Genomic DNA, 18,233 nt, shown 5'->3' on the forward strand with positions numbered 1-18,233 from the left:
ACACTTGTATTTTTTGTGCATTGATATGAATTTATTTTATCTTTTATAACCCATTTTTTTCTATTTGAACTTAATGCTTTCAAATGCTCTTAATGTCATTATTCTTTTTTATTTTATTTAATTTAAAAAAATGGGCTATCCTCTTATACTTGGATTTTTTTTATATATGAGTAAAATAAATATTTTGTATACCAAATACATGTAATACAATAAATTTACATATTTAAATATTTAATTACATTTGATACACTGCATTTGAGGTGTGTAAGAATTTTATTTAGTTTTATATGTGTAAATTATCTCAGAATTACGTATATTAAAAAATAAAATATATATATTTTATTTATATAAAAAAAAAATCTCTTATACTCAAATTAAAAAGCTAAGAAGAAAAAGAAAAATTTGAACACCAAAAAAGCTTACCTCGTTTGAAGACGCGATAAGAGATTAGAGGGGAAAGCAGGAAGAAGCAGAGCGTGTGAGTGAGTGAGTGTCAACAATGGACATCAACGGTCTTAAATCCCTTAACATACCAAACCCTTCTCGTTTCCGCCCAAAGCTTCCCCTTGTTCGCCGATTCACTTTTCTTCACTTCAGACCCAAACCCACCACTTTTCTCTCTCTTTCTTCGCCATTCTGCTCTCTCAGTAGTCCCTCTGTCTCACACACTCCTTTATTTCAGTTTTCTTGCTACTCATACTTCATTTCTATGCTTCTTCCTTTCATTGAGTCCAATTGTCTACTTATTTATTTTTTTATTATATGTTGCAGATGCGAATGGTGCCGCTGAGATAAACAAGGAAGGAACTTTGCCTCGGGGTGTTGGAGAGGCCTTGAATGGAGGAGCTTCACGTTCCAAGGTTCTTCAGGTTGTGCTTGTGTCCCCTCAGGTACGAATTTAGATGACAGTTATTACTGGTAGTTGTTCATCATGGAAATGCTATCTGTTTAGTTGACTTTGGAGCAATAGTAAGTAGTTAGTTTGTTAGTTTGTTACACAACCAGTTAGTTGAATAGTTGGTTAGTTAGTTAAGCTTATGTGTTAAAGCTTTTAGCTTATGTGATTAGAGGATGTGTATAATTTCATCAATGAGTAACAGAGACACTTCTTGAGCATTTCATCACTTTTCCTAATCTATGCTTACTCAGTTAGGCCATTTCTTTTGCATAACAAGAATTTATTGGGTTAATTAGATTGGAGAAGCTTCAGCCGTAACTGTATAGCAATTGCACGCACGGCCAAACCCATATGGAGGACAGTGGAATTAGGCATGAAATGTTAGGGTTAACTATATCATTTAAAAGTTCAATCAGGTAGAACTTGGTACTTGACTAGTCTTGAGCCAAATTAGATATGCTAAAGATTTGTACGTCATAGATTGGCAATGCATGAATTTAGGGGCTGTTTTCAGGTATGCATGATTAGATGAGTGGGGAACTTTTGTGGATAGTATGCACCAACATGTTTTCTTTGCTTATGTTCAAATTGTATCAGATTATGTTGTTCATGATATGTGTTAAAACATACTCTTGCTTACATTGCATTGTGCACAGTTAATATTTCTTCTCCATTTTAAACAATAAGGATAGTTGCCAAACTGCATGGTCTTAACATCTATTCAAGTTGCAATAGAACTTCATAAGTAACTATGTCCCTGATAACTGGAGTGATCAATCACATAATTCGATCACTTTCTAGTTTAATTATTTGTTAAATGATAAGAATATGTTTGAAATGAAACCAATATCATGGCAAAAAGAAAAAACATATAAAGAAAAGGAATGAAATGTCTAATCCTCTACTGGAATAAGTGCTGTAAACTAAGACAAGTTAGTGATGGATATTTATATTATCTCATTTTTTTGTTTAATTTTTCCCTCTTAATTAGAATATAATGCTACTGTTCTGAAAATGTAGGATATTCTTATCCATATTGTTTATGTATTAATTGCGTCTGAATTTTTTTATTCATCTTTTGGCATTGGCCATGGTTACTGTCAGGAGAAGTGTAAAGCGAGCTAAAATAATGTTAGTAATGCAAACCATTGATTTTTTTTATTGTTCTTTGTTATTTTTGTATACACTAAAATCAGTCAGTATGAAACAAATGGAGTTGTATCTATCAAATCCTCACCTAATTCTCATCACTAGTTGGTTAGATTTCCTTGAAGAAATTTGAAAATTTAGCATATAAATTGGCCTTAGCACAGATTCTGATAGCTTCAGTTTTGTACTATCTAAATTACTGACAGTAATTCAGGTCATGTTTTCCTCTTGATAGATTCCTGGAAACACTGGATGCATTGCTAGATCATGTGCTGCATCAGCTGTTGGATTGCACTTAGTTGGGGTGAGGATATTTTCTCAGTCTAACTCTAATTAATCATTTTTTAGAAGACCATTTTATTTTCACGTTTTTTGGCAAATTTATCATAGCATCTGTATTTCTCTATCTTTTTTCAGCCATTAGGATTTCAGGTGGATGATTCCAAATTAAAACGTGCTGGACTGGATTATTGGCCGTATCCATGGTCATTTGCTTCTTTATGATTGTAACTTTTATAGTCATTTGCATCTCTCCTGATAATCTAAAAAGGGTGGAAAATATTTTACCATCTTGGCTAGTCTGCAGTTATCCATGACTGTTTATTTTAAATCAAGTTCCTCAATAATCAACAGCTCTCGTGTCCTCTTAATCTTATTTTGACTATATGAAGGCAGTTGAGGAGCGATAGATATAGAATTTTCTCGGAGGTGGAATACTGCTTCCCGGATTTGGTAACAACTAAGATGAATACATCATACTTTTCTAACATAGAAAAAAGGACCCTAAACAATCATATGTTGTTTTGAAAACACTTCTCTTTTGGAATTTATATCACAATTTCCCTGATTTTTTAAAAGTGGTCGAGGCTGCATATGTGATTCCTCTCTAGAATACACTGCATGGGTGTTCAGTGCTTTTCCATTATGGACATAAAATTGCAGATATGTGGTTGTTAAAGTTCATGACACTTGGGCAAGTTTTCGTGATTATTTCAGGCAACAGGTAATTATTATTCCTGCAATTTAAATTCCAAATACTTGCATCATACTCCTCCTTTGATCACATTTTGGTATTATCTAATACAGGAAGGACAAAAGCGGCTTCTAGCATTTACAAAGAGAGGAACAAAAGTTCATTCTGTGAGTTTTTCATACTAATTACATATTCCTTAGTGTTAGTATAACCTGTGTTTTTTGTTATTAATTATTTCGTTTCAATATATTTCTGTTATTGCATCAGAACTTCAAAGAACATTGTCCACTAAAGAAGCAAGTGATGCATTCATAAAACACTACTAAAAATTAGCCCTTTGTTCCAACTCTCTAATAGTCTAATCTGTGACTAATGAGAAAATGTGCGAAGAATCACTTGGCAAAAGAATCACATCACAAGGCAGTTTAAAATAATATAATGAATGAGTGTGAGTAGCCTGATGCTGAAGATTGTATTTGATATTAATTATATTAGAGCTAAGCTAAAGAAAATTGAATATACAACTCTGTAGCATAAGTCCATACCACAGCATTCATACAAAATAAATTTGAGAGGCTGCTCACAGAGAGCTTGTTTTCTTCTTTTGGTTAATTTTAGGGTTATCCAATAGAAGTAGAAGTGTCAAAGCTGAATAATTTAGGGATTGGTTGAGAAAAATAATCACACTTGCACTCTTGCGCTCATACAAGTCTCCAACAAGTCCTCCTTTCCAACTTTTTCCTTCTCTTATTATTTTTTTCCTCCCCTATTCTGAGTTTTTTTTCTCCCTTTCTTCTTCCTCTCCTTCTACCTTTTCTTTTTTCTTTTTCTTTCTCTTCCTCCTCCGTTTTATTCCTCTCCATCTTCCTTCATTTTCTTCTGCTTCTATGTTTCTTTTTCTTTTTCCCTTTCCTCCTCCTCCTCCTACTTCTCCTCCTTCCTTTTTCATCTTGTGTGTTTTTTCCCTTTTTCTTTCTTCTTCTTCCTGCTCCTCCTTTCCCTTCTCTTTTTCTTTTGTTTCCCTATCACTCTCCTATGTTGTTTTGTTATAATTTCTGTTATTTTTACACAATTTCTGTGTTGAATTTGAGAAATTTCTATGTTGGATTTAAAAAAAATAAAATAAATAAGAGACATTAGCTGTTATAGTACTTGGTTGAAGACTTGGTTACAAAATCATTTGTTAAGCTAGTATCTCTGCTTTTTTTTTTTTCGAGTTGAATCTCAAAGTGCTCTTTGAAATTGGCCACTTGAAATTGGCCACTTGCACCGAAAAGATCCTAAAGATTCCAATTGCACCATAAAGGTCCCGAAATTAAAAGAATTGCACGACGTTGGTTCCCACCTCCTTTCCCTCAAATTACTCGTCATGCCGTGAGTGATCTGACACATACTCTTTCGCACTGGAGTAGGCGAAATGACGTTGCTTTAGTTTCAAGGCTAAATGCCTGATGAAACGTCATTTAACCTTAATGAACCACAAAATGTCTTATGCCCCACAAATAAATGTATGATCATTAAGGTTAAACAATGTCATTTCATCAAACATTTAGAGTCAAAACTAAAGCGACGTCGTTTTGTCTAGTCCAATGTAGAAGGGATGTGCTAGGTCACTCACGGCTTGAGGAATAGCTCGATAAAAAGAGTGAAGGATTAACATTGTACAATTTTTTTAATCTCAAGAACGTTTATGGTGCAATTAGAATCTAGAGGACCTTTTCGGTGAAACTGCCAATCTCGTAGACCACTTTGAGATTTAACTCTTTTTTTTTTTTCCCAATATGCCACTATTTCTAAACTTTTTATTAAAGTGTCACATTTCAAACTATTTACTTAGGTGCAATCATTTGGCCACCGTGGCACCTTCTATTTTTTTAGTGTATTGGAGGCGCCTAAGCGGAACACGCCATCCCCATGGAAAACGCTAATCCATGGGTAGCAAAAAGAGAATTTATTGTTTTTTGTCACACTTTTAGCATTAACTCAATTTTTTTTGTTTATTAATTCAATAATATACTTTTGCCCACACTTTTAAACATTGTTGGTTAATTAATGGTAAAAAATAATAAATTTTGATGACCCTCTAGTATTCCTTTAGCAAAAATACTAATATAAATAGATTTAACTTTGATGTCTGTCAGTATAAAAGAAGTTTTACACGTGCATCCAATCACATAATGTCACATTATAAAAAGAATTATTATTTTCATTAACTACGTGAATGGTCATCCAAAAAGACAGATATGACTACGCGACAACAACAGACAAACAAAAAACAACAAAGCCTTGCCCCTTTAGATGGGGTCGGCTACATGAATCAAATGACGTCATTGAGCTCTATTATGTATCATGTCTATAAAGAGACCGTTTACATGTGGATCTTGTTTGACCATTTCATGGATGGTCTTCTTAGGTTTTCCTATGTCTTTCACCTCTTTGTCCATCTTCCATCTCATCTACCATCGTGACTGGGTGCTCTGTCGGTCTTCTTCTTACATGTCTAAATCACCTTAGACATGATTCTACCACTTTTTCCACAATAGGTACTACTCCAACTCTCTCTCATTATTTCATTCCTTATTCTATCTAATCGCGTATGACCATTCATCCATCTTAACATCTTTATTCTGCCACATTTAACTTATGTTCGTGTTTTTCTTTGGCCACCTAACACTCTGTACTATAAAGCATTGCCGTTTTTATAGCAGTGCAGTAGAATTTATCTTTAAGTTTTAAAGACACATTTTTGTCACATATAGAACCAGACGCACTCCGCCATTTTGACCAACCTGTTTGGATTTTATGATTTACATCCTGTTTAATTTCTCCATTATCCTGTATGATGCACCCAAGATACTTAAAAATTTTAACTTTTTGTAGGATATTTTCTCCAATCTTCACCTCTGTATTAGGGTTTTCCCTTTAGCGGCCAAACGTACATTCCATATATTTCGTTTTGCTACGGCTTATGTGCAAACTATACACTTCTAGAGCTTCTCTCCATAAATCTAACTCCTTATTTAGGTTTTCTTTTAACTCGTCCATAAGGACGATATCATCGGCAAAAAACATGCACCATGGCATAGGTTCTTGGATATGCTTTGTGAGTACTGTCCAGACTAATGTGAAAATGTATGGATTTAAGGATGATTTCTGGTGTAATCCTATACCAATAGAAAATTTGTCACACCACCTTGAGTCTTCACACTAGTTGTAGTCCCATTATACATGTCTTTAATTGTACGAATATATGCTATTCTTATTCTCTTTCTTTCCAAAATCGTCCATAAGATATCTCTTGGCACTCTATCGTATACTTTTTCCAAATCAATAAACACCATATGTAGATCCTTTTTATTACAACAATACCTCTCCATCATCATTCTTAACAGGTATATCATTTCAGTGGTGGATCTATCTGACACAAAATCAAATTGGTTTACTGTTACTTGTGTCTCTTGTCTCAGCCTCCGTTCTATCATATTTTCTCATAACTTCATGGTATGACTTATAAACTTGATCTTTCTATAGTTTTTGCAAATTTGTATATCTCTCTTATTCTTGTAGATAGATACCAAAGTATTCTTTTTTTACTTATCTGGCATCTTTTTTTTATCTTAAAATCTCATTAAAAATAATTGGTTAACTAACTGATGCTTTTCTCTTTAGGGCTCTTCCAAACTTCAATTGGAATATATTTTTGGGTTATACTGCCCTATCATTTTACTTCCGCTTTAGAGCCTGTTTTATCTCGAAGTCTCGAATCCTTTGAGATTACTCGAAGTTTTGATCTTCTTCCATCGTGCATAACCGACCAAGACTCATAAGAGTCTTATGTTCTTCATTAAATAACTCATAGAAGTAGCTCTTCCATCTTTTGTTGATATTCTCCTCTTGAGGCAAAACCTCTCCGTCTTTATCTTTTATATACTTAACTTGATCCAAATCTTTCGTTCTTCTTTCACGGCTCCTTGTGATTCTATATATACCTTTTCTCATTCCTTCGTGCCTAAAGACTGGTAGAGACCCTCATATGCTCTTATTCTTGCTTTACTTACTGCCACTTTTGTCTCTTTCTTAGTCGCCTTATATTTTTTGCAATTATCTGCATTGCGGTACAAAGACCATTCCTTAAAGCACTCCCTTTTTGTCTTTATCTTTTCTTGTACACTCGTGTTCCCCCACCAGGACTCTGTCTCTTGGTCCTATTCCTCTAGATTCACCAAAATTTTCTTTTATTGTTCTGTCATCTCGCTCTTCATTTTTTTCGCGTTTCTATTCTCATCCCACTTTGCCTTTTTTCCTACCCGTTTTAGAAAGTTTCTTTGTTCTTCACCTTTCATCCGCCACCACCTCGTCCTTGGGTTATTCGTATGATGTTTTTTTTCTTAACTTTTGCTTAACGTGAAAATCCATGACTAACATTCTATGTTGTGTTGTTAAACTCTCTTTCGAAAAAATTTTATAATTAATGCAAAATTTTCAGTCAACTTTTTTCAACAAGAAGTCGATTTGAGGGCTTGTCATGCCACTCCTATAGGTTATAAGATGTCTCTTTTTTTAAAACATGTATTTGCGATGAGAAGATCAAATGTTGAGGAAAAGTCCAAAATAGTTTTACCCTCGATATTGACTACCTCGAAACCATGGTTTCTGTGAATACTTCCATACCCAGTCATTTCTCTTCTAACATGGTCATTTAAATCTCCTCCTAAGAAAATTTTATTTTCCAAAGGTAATTTTTGGACTAAACTCTCTACATCCTCTCAAAATCTTATTTTGTGTTGCTCGTTCGAACCTACTTGCGGTGCATAGGTGCTAATCACATGAAAAGTACCTCTTTCCACTACAAGTTTGATAGAGATGATTCGATCTCTGACTCTTTTGACATCCACTACGTCCTTCTTCCACTGTTTATCCACAATAATACTTACCTTATTCCTATTCTTCACATTTCCTGTATACTAAAGTTTGAACCCGGAAATATCCAACTTCCTAACCTTCGCACCGACCTATTTTGTTTCTTGTAGGCACATGTTAATCTTTCACCTTATCATGGTATCCACCACCTCTATGGATTTTCTTGTTAGAGTGCCTTTGTTCCATATCCCAAATCTCAACCTTCTGTCGTTCCGACTTTTATCTTTACCTTATTTTTTTGTGAACTAGCTTATTTATCCTCGTTCGTTTACGAAAACGCGGGAACCTTTGCTGATTTAACATTACACCCGGGCATCGATGCAGCGGCTCTTGCTCATTTGACACTGTGTGTACGCGAGCCATACAACATGTTGCTTCTGGGCAACGACCTAACTTAAGCGCAATAACGTCTTTGATCTATGTCATGAAGATTCGACTAAGTTTTTATGTTGGCTGTCGAAGGCCTAACATAACCCTCCTTTATCTGGGCTTTGGACCAGCTATGTACCGCAACTGTAGTATAGGCAGAGTTATATGATTGCACGACTGTATAAAATATTTTACATTGTCAGTGCATCAAAATTAAACTCTAAATATAATGGTACAATTAAATGTATTTATCAATCTAACTAAATTTATATCATAAATAAAAAATATAGACACCAAAAAAAAATATACAAAAAAAATTATACAATGCATTATAGCAAAATATAAAATCTTGGTTAAAGAAAATTCTTATGATAAATTACAATACTCCTATTAATTATCATGATATTTTACCATCATCAATTATCTTGAAGTTTTGTCATATCATCAATTATCTAATAAAATATTATGATAAAATATTATGATAACTGATAGACTGTATTTTATCATGATTGAAATCTTAATGCAAGAGTGTTAGTTAAAAAAAAGATACAAAAAAAATATATATAGTACTCTCATCAATTATTTGATATTTTTTATTACATAATAAAAAATATTAATGAGAGTATTATATTTTATTATGATTGAGATCTTAATATAAAGGTATTACTGAAATGCAAAAAAAAAAAATGCCATAGAAATACATAATTTTAGTTAAAGAAAATTGACATTATTGTCTAAGGTTGTGTACTTAAACTGCTTGTGGAGATTAGGATTGAGTGGGAGGAACCAAGCTCCTACAGTTAGAATGATAAATATATTTAAATATGAGATTATATTTATATTAATATTAGTTAATTATTGATTATTAATTATTAATTATGTTAGATAAATTAAAAGACTATTAGTTTGTAGTTTTTACAAGTTGCTGGAGGCGCTTTCACGTTTAATGATTTTGAAACGTATTCAGCGTATCCAAAGCGGAAGGTGCTAAAGGCTTAGCGTTTTTGCTATTGTATGCACTTCCCTGTTTAATATTTTTCACATGAAAGTCTTGTTCAGTTTAGGCACCTCCTAGTTAGCGCGCTAAAAAAGTACAAGGTGCCACCGATGACACCCGGGCAAATAATTTGACAAAGGTCGCATTTTGTCTATAAGTTTTAGAAATAGTGATATCTTGGAAAGGAAAAAAAAAACTATTATTTCTCATTTACTTTTTAAAGAAAGCAGTAGGCTAAGATTGATTTAAACAAGAGCTAGTTTTAAGGCTGCATTTGGAAGAGAGATTTAGAGTGAAAGATAGAGATTAGAAGACAGATATTGAATTAAGTCCGTCTCTATATTGTATTGGTTTAAAGTATAAATGACTGAGTTATGTTTTAGTATCCGTTTTGGTTAAAAATAAATATATAGACTGAAATAAGAGAAATCACCAAGATACCCCTATTTAAAAGAGAAGTTATTCTTACAAACAAGACAGGTTGAAATTGTTGAATTCCAAATCAAACAAAACACAAATTGATTAAATTAAACCCTTTTTATTATACACACAGAAAGAATCAGAAAACACCAAAAATTCAAAAATAACACCACCCTAGAACCCAATTCAGCAGAAAGATTATATCTTTGAAAACAGAAGAACAAGAACCTCAATCATTAGAATCCTCAAATCTTGCATGTTGACTTTGCCAACCTCCACATAAAAAAGTGTTTGTGTGTGTGTGTGTGTGTGTATTTTTTTCAAAAATTAAAAAAATTACAAAAAAACTTGTTTGATTATTGTAAGCAAAGCGTGTGTGATATTTCATATATATGTGTAAAGAGGCATGGATTTTGTGCTTGGAAAGTTTTAGAGAGAGAAAGAAAGAAAGAAAGAGTGTGTCTTGAATGAGGGTAGATTTAGAAAAAAAAAATGTTATTAAAATTTCAGTTCTCATCCCCAGAAATTTCAGTTTCCTATGTTCTTACTTTTTGAAGTACTAAAGAGGCTGAAATTTTGAGTTCTGAGACTGAAATTTTAGTTCTCGTCTCTGATCACCAAATATGATATTGAGTTCCAGTCTCCTAGTCTTAGTCTCAGTTTTTGCAAATAAACACAACCTAAAAGATGTGGTTAGCTACTAAACATTTATATTGAAGTTTGACTCATTATACTACCCTTGATTGGAAAAACACCTCATCTTCTTACATGGATTACTCTATGAGCTTTTGTTAGACATGGTTCCCATAATTTATTATTAAAATTGTCCCCATTCACATTGAGCATTAGCCTACTACTTTGGTTAATTGTGCCTCAAAAGGAATTTGGGGAAGAAGACTTCAGTACAAGGTCAGGTAATCAATTTCTCATGGTTAGGGACGGCTAGCAATATTGCAAGAAAACTTTACTTATTATGCCTCAAAGGGTTTATTTGTCGTTGTTTCCGAAACAAATCATTTTTTGCAGAATACAAAGGTCCTAATTATATTTTTGCTTCCTTCTTACCTTGCAGGAATTTTCCTACAGAAAAGGTGATTATCTTTTGTTCGGTTCGGAAACCAGTGGACTGCCACCTGAAGCGTTGCTAGATTGCAAAACTGAACCATTTGGCGGGGGAACTATTCGGATCCCAATGGTTGAAACTTATGTCAGATGTTTGAATCTTTCTGTAAGTGTTGGCATAGCTTTGTATGAAGCTTCACGACAACTAAACTATGAGAATCTTCAGCTAGCTTCAGAAAGCTGTATGGATACTGAGGAATCATTTATTACTGAAGACATTTTTGCTTGATAATGTACTTATTCATATATTTATTTTAACATAGGTAGGAACATTCCTTTGGAATTTACTTATAATTAATTCTAGTTGTGTCTCCTTGGCTAGGTACATATTTTTAGTTTATTGAGGTGGAGAATGTGTCCCGTTCCCAAATTCAATAGTGAAGTGGAAAGTTGGGACTCAGAGTAGTCCCACATAAGTACCCAAATTCCACACACAAAGAACTATAATTTTTAATATTTTGATCCTGTAGAGAATTATAGCAACGCTGTTCTGTATGTTTAAATATCTCTGCCCTTGCCATTTATTATTATGGAAATGTTCACTTTTCCAACTTCAAATTACTGAGCTGGGAAATTAGAAATTGAAGGTTTAGGATTAAGGCCAACAGCTTTACTCTTTGCTTAGTTATTCAGTTAAATGCATGGTATTTTGGGAATTCGCTTCTAATAATTTAGCTGTCATAGTTTGAATCGATAGAAGCTATAAACATATACTTGGAAATCGGCGGTGAAACATTCACAAATAATTAGATGGTGTTTTCTTTGTCGAGTTAATAGTTATTTTAGTATCTAAAATATTTTGGTTTTGACAAAATAATACCTAAATAATAATGATAAAGTGATTTCTAAAAGATATATTTAGTTTTATAAAATGATTCAAATATCTAGTCAATAGTTAATTTTTTCAATCATAGTTAAATTTTAGAGAAAATTTCACTCCCTTTCCTTACGAGATGTTAAAATGACACTTCCCTTCCTTCTATTTTATAAATGTACATTCTCCTCCCTTCTAACTTTTAAAAAGCCTCCTCTTTAATCCATTTTAAACTTTTTAAGTTAACTAATATTAACTTTATCTATTTTTAAAGAAAAAAAATTATTTTCTAAAAAAATACCTATTAACAAAAAATTTATTTTTTATCATTAAATTTTGTTTACTAAAATATCCTTTAATAAAGTATTCTTTTATTGATTAAATTGAATTTTTTAAAAAATTTAATAATTATATTATTTTTTTCTAAAATACCTTTTAATAATTTTTTAATTATTAAATTATAATTTTACCAAAATTTTTGTTAACAATTTTTTTATATTTTACTATTAGTTTTTTGACATCTATATATATTATTTTAACATTAAATAAAAATTTTTAATAAGATTATTTCTCAATATCAATATATATTAATTGTTATACATATTAACGGTGGTAAGATTTTTTTATTTAATGTTAAAATAATATATATTGATATAAAAAATTAATAATAAATATAAAAATAATTATTAACAAAAATTTTAGTAAAATCAAAATTTAATAATTAAAAAATTAGTAAAGGCTAGGTATCTTAGAAAAAATAATTTAATTATTAATTTTTTTAAAAATATTTTGGTAAAATACAATTTAATCAATAAAAGAATAGTTTATTAAAGAATATTTTGGTAAGCAAAATTTAATGATAAAAAATAAAATTTTTGCAAATGGGTATTTTTTTTTTAAAATAATTTTTTTCCTTAAAAAATAGATAAAGTTAATATTAATTAACATAAAAAGTTTAAAATGGATTAAAGAGTAGGTTTTTTAAAAGTTAAAAAGGAGGAGAATATACATTTATAAAATAGAGGGGAAGGGAGTGTCATTTTAGCATTTCGCAGGAGTGGAATTTTCTCAAAATAAAAACTTATTCGCGCACCATTTCTCTCTTCTTTAACAATTATTGCCTCTTTTATTATTATTCTTCTCATCCTCTTTTATTATTATCTCCTCGTCATCTTTATTATCTTTTTCTCTTGTAAATATTCAGAAAATTAAAGTATAAAAATTTTAATACGCAAACATAAATTTAGTGCACAACTCACAAATTTAAGTATATAGCACAAAATTTTTTTAAGAATTATATGTTTAAAACATTATCCAACTAATAAAATACACACAACACATAATTAAATTTTGGTGTAATATACTTACAATCTTATATCATAAAATTTTTTAAAAAATTATATACCTAAAACATTAACTCACCTAATTAAACAAAATATATTTGCAGCAAAGATTTTTACTATGTGCAAAGATTTGTATATTATGTATAAAAACATGTGTATTATACATAAATTGTATGCTATATGCCTAAATAAATTTGTGCTATATGTAAATTTTTATATGTTATACTTCGAAAATTTATATGCTGAACAAAGAAAAAAAGTTAGTGACATATGCATGCATTATTATTATTATTATTATTTTTTTACCGAACTTTGCACTAACTTAATTACAAAAAAAACTTATACACTTAGCATCTTTATTAAACAAATTTAAACGTGCTCTTCAACCCTCCAATGCCAAAACAAACACACCCTAATCGTTTACTCCTAAAAATTGTAAAATGAATGATGATTGATGAATGTGGTTCCACGCGAAAATCGTGGCTCGCATGTTTCTGTCTGCACATCAACCAAAGCCTCTATTGTTCAAACTAGCACTCCTGCCTCACTTGCATTCCTTTACTTCCCGCTGTTACTTCCTCTCCCAAGCCTCTTTACCATGCCGTTCCATTTCTTCATATCGAGACCCTCTTGTTACTTTCTTACTCGATGCTCTGAAATGTTCATCCTCTGTCTCTTGCTGCAGGGTCATCCATGCCCGTGTAATCAAATCGCTGGATTTCAGAGATGGGTTTATCGGTGATCAACTGGTATCAAGTTACCTCAACATGGGCTTGATCCATGACGCAGAGAAGCTGTTCGACGAAATGGCCAACAAGGATTTTGTGTCGTGGAACTCCTTAGTTTCTGGGTTTTCGAAAATGGGCCACCTTGGCAGGTGCATCAGTTTGTTTTCTATGATAAAATCTGAGTATGGATTGGAATTGAATGAGCTTACACTACTATCTGTTATCTCGGTTTGTGCTTCTGCTCAGGCTAGGGATGAAGGTCAGTATCTTCATTGTTGTGCATTGAAGTTGGGTATGCTTACTGAGGTGAAGGTTGCTAATTCTCTTATTAATATGTATGGAAAGTTTGGTTGCGTTGTCTGTGCTTTCAGGCTGTTTCAGGCTATGTCAGAGCCAAATATGATATCGTGGAATTCGGTGGTTGCTTCCTGCACCCAAAATGGAATCCCCATTGAAGCTATTAACTATTTTAATATGATGAGGATGAATGGATTTTTTCCTGATGAGGCCACAATGGTGAGTTTGCTTCAAGCCTGTGAAATTTTGCCTTTAGGAATGTTGATAGAGGCCTTACACAGTGTAATCTTCACCTGCGGGCTTGATTCAAATGTGACAATTGTTACCACACTTTTGAACTTGTATTCAAAGTTAGGGAGATTGGACGCTTCTAAAAAGGTCTATGCTGAGATATCTAAACCTGATAAAGTGGCATGGTCTGCAATGATTGCAGGCTATGCCATCCATGGGTGTGGGAAAGAGGCAATAGAGTTCTTTGAAAGGACTGTAATGGCAGGTATGAAGCCTGATCATGTTACTTTTACTCATTTGTTAAGTGCTTGTAGCCATTCAGGGCTTGTCAAGGAAGGAAAATACTATTTCCGAATTATGTCTGATGTTTATGGGGTTCAACCCCGATTGGATCACTATTCATGTATGGTTGATCTTCTTGGGCGCTGTGGTCTTCTTAGTGATGCTCGTAACCTGATTATGCACATGCCATTACAACCAAATTCTGCAGTCTGGGGTGCCCTTCTCAGTGCTTGTCGTGTTTATGGTAACATTGATCTTGGGAAGGAAGCTGCAGAGAATTTGATTGCCTTAGATCCGTATGACCCTAGAAACTATATTATGCTTTCCAACATATATTCTGCTTCAGGCCTATGGAGTGAAGCGTCAAAACTGAGGACCTTGATGAAGAGAAATGTTCTAACTAAAAACCCTGGATGCAGCTTTATCGAGCATGGGAGTAAAATCCACCGGTTTATGGTGGATGACTATTCTCACCCTGATTCAGACAAAATACATAAGAAGCTTGAAGAACTTATAAGAAAAATTCAGGAGGTTGGCTTTGTGTCTGAAACTGAATCCATTCTCCATGATGTTGATGAGGAGGTCAAAATAAATATGGTCAACAAGCACAGTGAGAAGATAGCTCTTGCATATGGACTTTTGGTTACTAACGCTGATAAGCCACTAGTTATAATAAAGAACCTTAGAATTTGCCGTGATTGTCATACCACCGTGAAATTTGTCTCTCAGATTGAGAAGCGTGTTATCATTATTCGAGATTCAAAGCGATTTCATCACTTTTCAGATGGATTATGTTCTTGTGGTGATTACTGGTAGCGGTCTCCGGAATTTGCTGTGATTGTCACACCTCTGAGAAATTTGTCTCGCAGGTTGATAAGTGTGTTATCATTATTTGAGATTCAAAGAGGTTTCACCACTTTTCAGATGGATTATGTTCTGAGGTGATTACTGGTAGTGGTCTCTGTTGAATCTGGCATCATTCAAATTATTCTTGGTCGCTAAAGCCCATGTGGTAAGAAACTTGATATTTGTATATATATATATGTGAACGTATTTGTTTATCCATGTAGCCGACCCCACCTAGTGGGATAAGGATGTTGTTGTTGTTGAATGTATCTGTTTATGTACAAGTTGTGATAATAAAAGGAGTCTTTGTGTAGCCAGGTAAATTTAATACAACTTTTGACCTTTATTGTGCTGATAAAAGAAAATGAAAACGGAGCATCGATCATACATAAGAAATCAAATCGTCCAAGTAAATACAACTGTTGCGAAACCAAATATGGCATGACATTAAAACCTAAATCAAAGCATACAGTCATATACGTATTCTATCTCTATTGAAGTATCATAAACATTCAAGTATGCTTTCATAATTATAAATCATATGCATAAAGACATAACAATAGCTTTAAATATAGACAAATCCATAATTTTAGGAATACATGTATTCATATCCATTCACCAATTGTCATACAAAGCCATGCATGATAAACCTTCACATATTGTTGGTTAACTGTGAGACTCTAACTACATAGATAACTATTGAATGCCGTGTATTGGTAAATCGCCTTTGTCTCTGTCACAAGTGGGTTAGAAACATATATTCATTTATCATATCTTTATAAATATTTAAAATACAACCCATTTTTATTTGCAGTTCCAAGTTGAATGAAGGAAGACCTCTTAGCTGCTCAGTCTCGTGGAACTGATTTGCTGCAACATGGAGAACAATAACTTCATCAATAGTAAGTTCAATAAACTTCACATCTTACCATGCCAAAAGATATCTCTTTACTTTCTTATGGTTGAAATTTCTAAATTAGATTCTGAAGTTTGTAAGTTGTCATGCATGGGAATTATACACCCTTGTTTTGACCTGTGAACTAGATTGTACTCATAAAGTATTTTCAATTGTGAGTGCAGATCAATCCACAAACACAAAGGTCATATACAGTCATGAGTCATCTTCTGATTAGAATTCTGCAGGGAAAACAATTTCTGAGATTATTGCACTGTATGTGGACTCGTGACGGATATTTTAGCTACTCTAAGATTAGGAATGGAAGAGAAAAACTGTGGGAATCTTTTCTAAAATCCTACAAAGCCCTGTGTTCTAAGTGTATTTTCCTGTTGCACATGTATTTTATAGATACCTAACAGGGAGGGGTTTTAGCGTGGGGAAAAAGTGAATATACTTATTTTTCATTATTTAAATTTTTAATTATATTTTACAACTCATTTGAAATCTCTTAGATCAACTTCACTCAAGGAACCTCTACTCATTCTTTGCTGAGCTCCTAGTTCTAAGAGGTATGGCGTGCTTTCATCTTTCCTCTCCTTTTGGGTTTCTACTTTCTAATTTCCCGATGTTGGAAATTGAGTAGATTTTAATGATATATTCATGTACATAGGTAGTTGTAGTCTATACATATATTTGAAAATAGCAATCAAATTGGTCCTCTAGTTTTCCCTCGATGATCAAATTGGTCCATCTTCTTAAACATATCAAGTTAGTCCCCTGTCAACAGACTGGTCAATGACTTAATGGAAAGCTGACGTGGAACGTTAACTGCCATGTCACTTCAGCTTGACTGGTCAATTGAAGAAAGGTTTAACTTGATTGGCAGTTTAAAACTGGGGACTATGTGATCAGTTTAAACATGGAGGGACTAATTTTGATTATTATGTCCTATTTGAATTTTTTTGCTGTAATTATTCTATGGTTGTGACCAGTTCAATTTGTCCAGTTTTTACCAGAAAATCAGTTCTTAATTTTTTAAATATATTTTATACAAAATTACGGTTTAGAGAAAATGACAAATTGATCTTTGACCTTTTTTTGTGAAGACACATAAATCTCTACCAAAATTAAATATTTATAGGTTCTTGAACATTGGAACAAATGAGACACATAAATCCTTATGTTCACTAACAAAAAGACCTATGTGTCTTTACAAAAAGGCTTATTTATCTCCTTTTTCAATAGTCAAAGACTAATTTTGTTAGGGATTTATGTGTTCTTGCAAGAAATGATTCAGGATCTAATTGTCATTTTCTTATTATTTTATTATATCCAATTTAACTTTGTTGAACTTCGGTTGAACATCTAAATCTCTGAATCTTGCTTCAATCTTGGTATCTGTATTATCTTCTAGAAGCTTTGTTCTTTACCCCAATATCGATGTTCTAGCTTTGTCTAGTCAATCCTACCCTTATGGTTCATCTTTTCCTGGTCGAGACTAGCATTGTAGGGCTGTTAATCATCCTTCACCCATCTAAAATTTTTTTTCATTCAACCTTGCTACCAATAAAGAGTGGCCACTTTTACTATTTCAAAAGGTATCATCAACCAGTCATGGAGTAACAGGACCTTTGATATATGTGGTTGCATATCTTCAACCCGTCTTCCAACCACTGCACCATCATCAACCCTCTGTCACTGTTTACTGCCACCACATCACTATCAATCCTCTGCGGCTGCGACACCCATGAGCCCGTATCTTCCACAGATCACTTCTGAGGTTTAAGTGAGGTCAAGGTCAAGAAGCAAACCTGTCTATTTGTTTCTTGATAAATAGCACAAGATATAAAGCAATCATAACAAGTGGTTGATTACTACATAATGGATATAACCTTGTTAGGTGTACACTAAAAATAAGCTACCCGTGTAAAATAGAAGATGAAATA

At 32.9% G+C, this 18,233-nt stretch overlaps 2 protein-coding genes across 7 annotated transcripts; both read left to right on the forward strand.

Annotated features, from left to right (window-relative positions):
• Window positions 1–395: 395 nt before the first annotated feature.
• On the forward strand, window positions 396–11,406 carry LOC130946761 (uncharacterized). Its single transcript, XM_057875606.1, has 7 exons — window positions 396–647; window positions 772–890; window positions 2,283–2,351; window positions 2,465–2,523; window positions 2,990–3,050; window positions 3,134–3,187; window positions 10,799–11,406. Exons 1-7 carry the CDS (start codon window positions 500–502, stop codon window positions 11,075–11,077), a joined length of 789 nt encoding a protein of 262 aa, XP_057731589.1. The 5' UTR covers window positions 396–499; the 3' UTR covers window positions 11,078–11,406.
• A 2,007-nt stretch (window positions 11,407–13,413) lies between these two features.
• LOC130943527 (pentatricopeptide repeat-containing protein At5g40410, mitochondrial) lies at window positions 13,414–18,079 on the forward strand. Of its 6 annotated transcripts, XM_057871442.1 has the most exons (5): window positions 13,421–15,555; window positions 16,204–16,291; window positions 16,470–16,560; window positions 16,800–16,856; window positions 17,886–18,079. In XM_057871442.1, exon 1 carries the CDS (start codon window positions 13,464–13,466, stop codon window positions 15,357–15,359), a length of 1,896 nt encoding a protein of 631 aa, XP_057727425.1. In that variant the 5' UTR covers window positions 13,421–13,463; the 3' UTR covers window positions 15,360–15,555; window positions 16,204–16,291; window positions 16,470–16,560; window positions 16,800–16,856; window positions 17,886–18,079. The 6 variants fall into 6 exon arrangements, with proteins under 6 accessions (XP_057727428.1, XP_057727425.1, XP_057727427.1 ...); XM_057871445.1 differs by lacking the exons at window positions 16,800–16,856; window positions 17,886–18,079 and having other exon boundaries at window positions 13,414–13,575; window positions 13,691–15,555; window positions 16,470–16,791; XM_057871444.1 differs by lacking the exon at window positions 16,470–16,560.
• Window positions 18,080–18,233: the final 154 nt, after the last annotated feature.

Source organism: Arachis stenosperma, chromosome 8 (assembly GCF_014773155.1).
Source record: "Arachis stenosperma cultivar V10309 chromosome 8, arast.V10309.gnm1.PFL2, whole genome shotgun sequence".
In the NCBI taxonomy this organism is placed as follows: Eukaryota; Viridiplantae; Streptophyta; class Magnoliopsida; order Fabales; family Fabaceae; genus Arachis; species Arachis stenosperma.

What these genes read in the sequence shown, in the direction of transcription:
- LOC130943527 (XM_057871442.1), top strand. Translation starts at nt 13,464, where the DNA reads ATGTGGTTCCACGCGAAAATCGTGGCTCGCATGTTTCTGTCTGCACAT.
- LOC130946761 (XM_057875606.1), top strand. Translation starts at nt 500, where the DNA reads ATGGACATCAACGGTCTTAAATCCCTTAACATACCAAACCCTTCTCGT. An exon ending in TTGTGCTTGTGTCCCCTCAG is followed by an intron (nt 891 to 2,282) that starts GTACGAATTTAG and finishes TCCTCTTGATAG; the next exon opens with ATTCCTGGAAACACTGGATG. An exon ending in TTGGATTGCACTTAGTTGGG is followed by an intron (nt 2,352 to 2,464) that starts GTGAGGATATTT and finishes ATCTTTTTTCAG; the next exon opens with CCATTAGGATTTCAGGTGGA.